At 46.8% G+C, this 9798-nt stretch overlaps 1 protein-coding gene across 1 annotated transcript in view; it reads left to right on the top strand.

Moving 5' to 3' along the window:
* Window positions 1-9798, top strand: part of CASP9 (caspase 9) — a 35774-nt gene that overhangs the window by 3992 nt on the left and 21984 nt on the right. Inside the window, exon 2 of the mRNA XM_021712373.1 lies at window positions 3591-3861. Within this exon, the coding sequence (XP_021568048.1) occupies window positions 3591-3861 (271 nt within the window). The remainder of the gene's footprint in view (window positions 1-3590; window positions 3862-9798) is intronic.

Genomic DNA, 9798 nt, shown 5'->3' with positions numbered 1-9798 from the left:
CGCCCAGACTGGAGTGCAGTGGCTGTTCCCGGCCACCGCAGCCTCGACCTGCTGGGCTCCGGCGATCCTTCTGCCTCATTCTTTCAAGTAGCTGGAACTACAGGCACGCGCTACCACGCTTGGCTAATTTTTGATTTATTGTAGAGATGAGGTCTTGCCAAGTTGTCCAGGTGGGTCTCGAATCCGCGGGCTCAGGCAATCCACTCACCTTGGCCTCCCAAAGTGTGGGATTATAGGCTGAGCCACCGAGCCCGGCGATAGTTCACGTTTTTTTAAAGAGAAGCTGGAAATCTGTATTTCCTTGACAAATTAGGTTTTGTAAAGGGCTTTGATAAATTCCCTGACTTAAAATGTCAGCAACAAATTCAGAGTTTTTAATTCTTTTTTTTTGTACTTGTAGAGACAAGGTCTCCCAAAGTGCTGGGATTATAGGCGTGAGCCACCTGCCCAGCCTAGAATTTTTAAAGAATCTTGTGGTAACCATAGGCTGCCATATTTGCCACCCTGGTATGACTGATAAACACACAGGCTTTGAAGCCAGATGGATTTGGGCCCTTATCCTGGCTTTGTTATATATTAGCAAATTGCAAAAAACCCCAAATCAAGGAACCAACCAAAAAAAACTCTTTCTGTGACTCAGTTTCCCTCATTTGTAAAGTTGGGAAATTGTAATTTAACCTCTTAAGGTTATCAAGAGAGAAAAAAAAAGAAATGATAATTTAACAGTGTCTGACCTCCTGTGAGTGTTCAGTAAAGGTTGAGACAAATCTAAATGCCACCATCTATTGCATGTAGCTATTGCTAGTGAGATATTTTCAGTGCTGTTCATGACAGTAGCCATTAGCCACATATGGTTTTTTTTTATTTTTTAATTATTTTTATTTTTGAGTCAGAGTCTCACTTTGTTGCCCAGGCTGCAGTGCAGCGGCACGCTTACGGCCACCCCAGTGTCAACCTGCTGGACTCAGGCAATTCTTCTACCTCAGCCTTCCAAGTAGCTGGAACCATAGGTGCACACCACCACACCCAGCTGAATTTTTTGATTTATTGTAGAGACGAGGTCTTGCCAAGTTGCCCAGGCTGGTCTTGAACTCCTGGACTCAGGCAATCCTCTTGCCTTCACCTCCCAAAGTGCTGGGATTACAGGCATAAGCCACCGCTCCTGGCCTATGTATGATTTTTTAAATGTAAGTTTGAAGTAATTAAAAGTAAATGAAGTTAAAAATCCAGTTCCTCTGTTATACTACCCAAGTACTCAGGGACCACATGTGGCTGATGGCTATCATATTGGACGGTGAAGATAAAGAACTTGTCTGTCATCACAGGCTTTCTGGGACAGTGCCACAGTGGTTTATTTGAGGATTTGTTGGTGTCATATCTTTGTGGAGCCTTAAGGACTTAGCAAGTGCTGCGTCTCCAAGCACAGGCAGCAGGAAACCAGTGTCTTTCTCCTATCTTAGGGACTAGCCCTACCATCCTGACACTGTTTATCAACCTTGACCATTACTCGGTCTCCACAGTCCCCCCAGCCGGTGCCCATGTCCTGTCATTTCTCCCTCATGCCTCTGCTCCGTCATCTTACTTTATTTTTTTTGTGAGTCAGAGTCTCACTCTGTCACCCAGGCTGGAGTGCAGTGGCATGCTCACAGCCACCATAGCCTCGACCCGCTAGGCTCAGGCTATCTTTCCGCCTCAGTCTTCCAAGTAGCTGGAACCACAGGTGCGTGCCACCACGCCCAGCTAATTTTTTGATTTATTGTAGAGACGAGGTATCACCATGTTGCCTAGACTGGTCTCGAACCCCTGAGCTCAGGCAGTCCTCCTGCTGTGGCCTCCCAAAGTGCTGGGGTGGGATGAGCCACTGTGCCTGGCCCATCCTCGTTTCCTTCTCCCAGCTGCACCATCTTTGCCGCCTCCTGATCTGCCTGTGGCGCTCACTCCTTTCCATTGCCCACCCTGACCCCAGGATGATTTTTTTGAAAAGGCAGATCTGACCATGCTCTTCCTTCTTAAAACTCTTTGGTGGCTCCTCTCAGCTCTCAGGGCGAATTTCTTGGCCTGTCCATGCAAGGTCCTTGTCCCTTTCTGCTGTCTACCTCCTCCCTTTATAAGTCTCTGAATTCACTATTTACTTCCTGATGTTCCCTCGGGCCTCATTAGTTGAGACATCCCCAAGACTGAGTTGGGTGGCCCTGAGACCCCTAGCCCCATGTGCCTCCCCTCTGGACACTGGTCACTTTGCTGTGTCATTGCTGATTTGTCTGATTGTGTCCCCCATTAGATGTTTGCTCCTTGAGGCCTAAAACTGTTCATGGTTGTATCTTCAGCACTTGGCATATAGTAGATGCCTCCAAAGTAGGGAATGAATAGATAAGTAAAGGCTGGTGAGTGGCATACATCTAGTGGTCCTGCTGGCTCCATTTGCGCCCATGTGTCTGATTGTTCAGACTTATGAAGTGTGACAGTTAAGTTCATGAACTCATCCTAGAACATGCTACATACCTTGTCGCTGATTATACTATGGTCACCTTTGAAGTCTTCCCTTTGGAAGCTTTGCACTGATGCCTGTGCCTAGTCCACCTGTCAAAGCAATCTTGGAACTCTTTTTCTGGAATGGCTATTAGAGTTGTCATCGTATTACCCTTGATGTCCTGAATGCCACCAAAATGTCTTCTTTTCAATATTTTCTTTATCTTTGGGTATAGAAAAAAGTCACTGGCGACCAGATCAGGTGAGTAGGGAGGGTGTTCCAATACAGTTATCTGTTTACGGGCTAAAAATTCACTCACAGACAGTACTGTGTGAACCGGTGCCTTGTCATGATGTAAGAGCTCCTTCGGGACCATTTTTACACACATCTTTCTCATGGCAAGATTTTTGGTTAAGATTTTCCTGTTTCTCTATCAACGTTTATTTGGTCTTCTTTGCTTCTCACAGTCAACTGACAATTTTGATGTCATCAGTGATACTTTCTCTCCCCTCAGAAAAACTTTTAATCCATTTGTACACTGCTGTTTTCTTCATGGTGCTATGCCCATAAACTTGGACTAACATGTCCCTGATTTCACTTCCACTCTTGCCAAGTTTAATAAGAAATTTAATGTTTGTTCATTTGCTCTAATTTAAGCTCTGACATTTGTGTCAGCACACAAAAACATGCAACAACAATAATGACCACTCAGCAAGACACTGCCACACATTGATACAAACACAGCTGTGAGATACTGATATACCAAGGTTATGAAACCTTACTGAGCTATTGTATAGTGCTGCCAACATAAATGCACAGTGGCAAGTTCGTGAACTTAATTGCCAGATCTCATACACTAGACAGGAAATGGGGGGATATGGTGAGGGTACGTGAAGGTACATGAGCAAATACTTTCGTGTCTTTCTTTTCTTTTTTTTTTTGCAAACTTGTCAAGCAAAGTTTATTTAGAAAGTAAATTGCGGGGGGAGATTCACCAAAGTTTATTTAGAAAGTAAATTGCGAGGGGAGATTCATAGCTCAAAGAGCCACGTGGAGACACCACAGTTTAGTACACCACATTTTAACAAAGCAATGGCTTCATGTCTTTTTTTTCAAACAGCTGGCTGGCTCCGGATCTCGGCGGGATCAGGCCCGACAGCTGGTCATAGATCTAGAGACTCGAGGGAGTCAGGCCCTTCCTTTATTCATCTCCTGCTTAGAGGACACAGGCCAGGACACACTGGCTTCACTTCTGCGAACCAACAGGCAAGCAGCAAAGCTGTCGAAACCAACCCTGGAAAACCTTACCCCAGTGGTGCCCAGGCCAGAAGTTTTCAGACCAGAAACACCCAGACCAGTGGACAAAGGTTCTGAAGGATCCAGTAATGTCAGTGAGTATCAGGAGAGTGGTTGGTGGGTGGGCATGATGAACAGTCCTTGAGGAGTGACTGTGGATACAGCTGGGTGGGCTGAGAGTCTGACGTTAACTCGGGTGTTGTCCTTCTGAGGCTCAGAGGTGGGTGGATCGTTCTGGTAGGTCTTCAGATTTAATTTCAACAGCCTGTCCTCCGAAAGGCATGTGCTGAAGTCTATTTTGGATGTCTCAGCTTTCTTATTTTTATTTTTTCCCCTGCCTTTGACATAGCATGGCTCAGGTTTTTGTTTTTGTTTTTTTTTTGAGTTGGAGTCTCACTCTGTCGCCCAGACTGGAGTGCAGTGGCCACTCCCGGCCACCGCAGCCTCGACCTGCTGGGCTCCGGCAATCCTTCCACCTCAGCCTTCCAAGTAACTGGAACTACAGGCGCGCACTACCATGCCCACCTAATTTTTGATTTATTGTAGTGATGAGGTCTCGCCAAGTTGTCCAGGCGGGTCTCGAACCCGCGGGCTCAGGCAATCCACTCACCTCAGCCTCCCAAAGGCGTGGGATTACAGGCTGAGCCACCGAGCCTGGCATGTCTCAGGTTTTGATCAGAGTTTCTAGACCCAGCTACTGCTTTGGATTTGCGTTTGGGTCTGGGTGGGTAACTTGGGCTAACCTATGCCTGGGGGCAGGAGAGAGACTTCTGTTTGTTGAATGTGCCCATGTAGACATTTATCTGTGTGGTATATGCCTTTACCTTCTTCCCACACTGCAACCCTGTAAGGCAGATACTATTTGACCCATCCTTGCTGATGAGGAAACTGACTAAGGCTCAGGGAAATTAAATAATTTGCCTAAGGTCACCAGGCTACATCTAGTAAAATACATACAGTTAGATGATTTTTACCTGTGTGTACACACAGGTAACTAACACCCACAGCAAGACAGAAAATATTCTGGCTGGACGTGGTGGCTCATGCCTGTAATCCCAACTTTGGGAGGCCAAAGTAAGAGGATTGCCTGAGCCCAGGGGTTCAAGACCAGCCTGGGCAACTTGGCGAGACCTCGTCTCTACAATAAACCAAAAAATTAGCTGGGTGTGGTGGCACACACTTGTAGTTTCAGCTACTTGTAAGGCTGAGGCAGAAAGGTCACCTGAGCCCAGCAGGTTGAGGCTATGGTAGCTGTCAGCACACCACTGTCCTCTAACCTGGTTGACAGAGTGAGACTCCAACTCAAAAAAAATATTCTGGTGTCCTATAAAACTCTTTAGTCTTTTCCCAGTCAATTCTCACTCCCCCTTCCCGAGACAATCACTGATCTGATCTCTGCTGTCATAGATCGCTTTTGCTTGTCCTTGAACTTCAATCGAAATGAAATGAAAAGTCTCCTCTTTTCAGTCTGGCTTCTTTCACTCATCATGGTCGTCATCCCTCTTGTGCTTATCAGCTGTTAGTTCTTTCTCATAGCCAGGTGGTGGTAGTGCCCATTCTGAATAGTCCACAATTGATTTAGCCATTCCATTGGTGGACATGTGGCTTGTTTTCAGTAAGGGCTGTGTTCCTGTGGCAGCACGTGGAGCTCCAATGCTTCCTATCTCATGGTTCATAGCTGACCATTGTGTGGCATCGACGTTAATAATAGGAAGTGTTAGGATGGCTGGATCTGAGTCTTGCAAGAGAGAACAAGAGGAAGACAAATTAGCCTGAGAAAGAGTTAGAAGGAGTATGCCACAGGAAGAACGAGGATCTGGGCGGCATGCCATTTTGAGAAAAGCTTGTACATAAGGAACCTTGGACCATTTGCCCTTGTGGCAGCAATAGAGGTAAAGTTGAAGGAGTGTATGAGAGGCAAGAGGCCCGCATTGGGTCCCAGCTTCTGGTCGCCCAGCTGGTATTGAGGAAAAAAGAATGAAATGCTTAGGGCAGATGTCCTTTTCTAGTGAGAGAACCCTGAGACCTTTTAGAATGCATTTCAGGCCTGGCTCGGTGGCTCAGCCTATAATCCCAGCGCTTTGGGAGGCTGAGGTAAGTGGATTGCCTGAGCCCGCGGGTTCGAAACCCGCCTGGGCAACTTGGCGAGACCTCATCTCTACAATAAATCAAAACTTAGCTGGGTGTGGTTGCGTGCACCTGTAGTTCCAGCTACTTGAAAGGCTGAGGCAGAAGGATCACGGGAGCCCAGCAGGTCGAGGCTGTGGTGGCCGCGAGCGTGCCACTGTACTCCAGTGTGGGCGATGGAGTGAGACTCCAATGCAAAAAAAGAAAAAAAAAAAATTTCAGTAGGGAGGCCTTCGCTACCCCAGATTGAGGGTTCCCTATGGGGAGTCCTAAAGAGACTAAGGGATTGGTCCTGAGAATGGTCTCGAAAAGCCGGAAAAAGAAAAACCCATCCATGTTCTCAATTGGCGTCTCAAGAGAGAGTCAGTAGAATCAGCATGTGTGGGATATTAAGTGAGAAAGGGAATCCCCTTGGTTCCCTTGACCCTGATCCAGAGGCAGTCCTGCCAGTAGTAAGGCTGCTCCTATGCGTGTTCGGAAGACTTGGCACCAAGATTTCTGAGAGGGGAACCCTGAGCCTCAGCGAGAGAGAGATTCCGAATAGATAAAGCAGTTTTTCAAGCCCTTTCTCAGACCTTCTAATGTAGGAAGAAGTTGGGTAATATATGGACTCACAAGTCGACGGTGTTGGAATTTCATACCAGATAAAGCTGAGGCAATGGGAAGGTCTGGCCAAAGTGGCTCATCAGGTTGGGTGGTGAAAGGGGAGAAAGGTGAAGAGAATGTCAAGGAAAGAATTTCATCTCTCTCCCTAATGGGCCGCAGTAGTCTGCCATCTTGTCCCAGAACCTTCAGGTTCGTCAGGGAGTTGCCTTTGAGTTCCAGCACAGTCTACAGAGAGACTTGAGTTAGAAGGGAGGAGAGTGACAGAACATGGAGAGGACTCCACAAGTAGGAAGCTAAATCCCCATGTGGGGTCACCAAAAATGTTAGGTTGGTGAGCCAGTGCTGCTGGAAAGATGTAAAGAATTGCACAAAGAGTAGGTCAGAAAAATTTTATTTAGAAAGTAGATCAAGCGGGCATGGTGGCTCAGCCTGTAATCCCAGCGCCTTGGGAGGCTGAGGTGAGTGGATTGCCTGAGCCCGCGGGTTCGAGACCCGCCTGGGCAGCGAGACCTCATCTCTACAATAAATCAAAAAATCAGCCGGGCGTGGTAGCGCGTGCCTGTAATTCCGCTTACTTGGAAGGCTGAGGTGGAAGGATTGCCAGAGCCCAGCAGGTCGAGGCTGCGGTGGCTCGGAGTGTCCACTGCACTCCAGTCTGGGCGACAGAGTGAGACTCCAACTCAAAACAAAAAAACAACAAAAAACATAAAAGCTCCCCTTTTATTGGGGGCAGGTAAGCACAGGAGCTGTCGCCATGGTGATGGAGTGGGGGTCTGTGTCATGTTGATCAGGAAGGGCTGATCAGCATAGATGAGCTCAGCTTGGCCCTTTATGGCAGGAAGACAAATACTTTGGACAAAAGGGTAATTAGTACAAAGCATGCTTGGGGGGCTACAAGAAAATTATCAGTAACTACCTCTGGGAAGCCAGTTTTGTTTCTTGTTTAATGATTATAAGATGGATTGAAGTAAGCTGCTGAAAAACCATGACAAAGCTAAGCAATGTTAAAATGGCTGCCACCCTGACAAAAGTTACTCCCTTTTGGCTCTTCAGCCTTTCAGTAATAGTAATGGTTAACTTTTTTTAAAATGTGAGTTGGAGTCTCACTCTGTCGCCCAGGCTGGAGTGCAGTGGCATGCTGCTCATGGCCACTGTAGTCTTGACTTGCTGGACTCAAGTGATCCTTCCACCTCAGCCTTCCAAGTAGCTGGAACTACCGGTGTGTGCCACCACGCCTAGCTAATTTTTGATTTATTGTAGAGACAAGGTCTCATCATGTTGCCCAGGCTGGTCTCGAACCCACAGGCTCAGGCAGTCCTGTTGCCTCTGCCTCTCAAAATGCTGGGATGACAGGCGTGAGCCACCACAACCAACTGTAATGACTAACTTTACCAAGTACTTACTATTTGCCCAGCACTCTTTCGAGTGCTTACATAAATTAGCTAATTTAACCTCCCCAACTCTCTTGTAAGGTAGGTGCTACATGTTCCCCAGTTTACCGTTGAACAAAGTGAGTCACCGATTGGGAAATGACTTGCCCCAAGTGACACATCTAGTGAGAAATGGAAAGAGGACTGCAGTCCTGGTGCACCTGTTCTGTCTGCTCCCCTGGAGAGCCCCACATGCCCTGGCGTTGTATTTCTTTTATCCAACCCTTGTTGAGGGCCATTGTGTTGTTTCTGCAGTGGCCTTGGATGTGCATCTATCTCTGACTAGGGGATATCTTTCTAGAAATGGAATTGTAGGTTAAAGGGTACAAGTTTCCTTTTGATAGATGCTACCAACTTATGCTTCAAAAGTGTGTTATTTTCACCAGGTGTGGTTCGCACCTGTAATCCCAGCTACTTGGGAGTTTGAGGTGAGAGGATCCTTGAGCCCAGGAATTCAAGGCTGCAGTGAACTATGATCCTGCCACTGTGCTCCAGCCTGGGTGGCAGAGCAAGACTCTGTATCTTAAAAAAAAAAAAAAAAAAAGCTGTCATTTTATAATCTCACAAGCCATGTGTAAAGATGATCATTTTTTCACATTCTTGCAAACTATGTTAACACAATTTTTCTTATATTATAGGTAAAAAGTGGTATCTGTTATTTTGTGCTGAATAACTGATTTTTTGGACAAATCATTAAATCAGAGAAACAAAGTTGACGAGGGTATGCAACTGCATTTGCTTGACACACAAGGAAGAAGACTGGTTCCAGAACTCCCCACTGTAAAGGAAGCAAATGAAATACAAAGTTCATCTGTTGTTATCTGGTTCTGGGAAACATCAGTCTGAGACATTCACGGCCAACAAACTGAACTTGAAACTTCTTGTTCTTTTGTAAGGCATTTTTTTTCTGTTTGCTGTGAATGTGCATTTCTAACAAGAGCATAACTTTGACAGGTAAATAATGATAGCAATAGTAAGATCTCTTTAAATGTGAATATCTATCAGGTGCAGTGGCTCATACCTGTAATCCCAGCACTTTGGGAGGCAGAGGTGAGAGGACTGCCTATGTCCAGGAGTTAAAGACCAGCCTGGGCAACTTGGTGAGACCTCCTCTCTACAATCAATCAAAAATTAGTCAGGCATTGGTGGTGCACTTCTGTGGTTCCAGTTACTTGGAAAGCTGAGGGCGGAAGCATCACCTGAGCCCAGAAGGTCAAGGCTGTGGTGGCCGTGAGCATGCCACTGCACTCCAGCCTGGGCAACAGAGTGAGATACTGACTCAAAAAAAAAAAAGCAAATATCAGAGCACCACCGTGCGACCCAGCCAGCTGTAGGGTTGTTCTCAGCAGGCTGGATTCCAAACCAGGGCCTTGAACACTCGCAGGCATTGTTAAAGGTATTTGGGTTGTTACCCAAAACATTGAAAGAAACTGGCCCTGACCCTGAGCCAAATTCCTTAAACTCTCACGTAAACTTCATACCCTGACCCCTTGCTGTGGATACAACCTAGGTGGGACGCCTCTTTTCTCCTACTGTCTGTCTTGAGGATTGCTGCAGTATTCCAAATCCTCGCATGAAATCTATGGACTAGCTGGGCTCGGTGGCTCAGCCTGTAATCCCGTACCTTTGGGAGGCTGAGGTGAGTGGATTGCCTGAGCCAGCGGGTTCGAGACCCACCTGGGCAACTTGGTGCGACCTCATCTCTACAATAAATAAAATTAGCCAGGCGTGGTAGTACACGCCTGTAGTTCCAGCTACTTGGAAGGCTGAGGCGGAAGGAACGTGGGAGCACAGCAGGTTGAGGCTGCGGTGGCTGGGAGTGGCCAGTGCACTCCAGTCTGGGCGACCGAGTGAGATTCCAACTCAAAA

This window comes from Carlito syrichta, unplaced genomic scaffold (genome assembly GCF_000164805.1).
Source record: "Carlito syrichta isolate Samal-C Ts95f unplaced genomic scaffold, Tarsius_syrichta-2.0.1 Scaffold303214, whole genome shotgun sequence".
Taxonomy (NCBI): Eukaryota; Metazoa; Chordata; class Mammalia; order Primates; family Tarsiidae; genus Carlito; species Carlito syrichta.
This window is presented reverse-complemented; position numbering and strand designations above follow the sequence as displayed.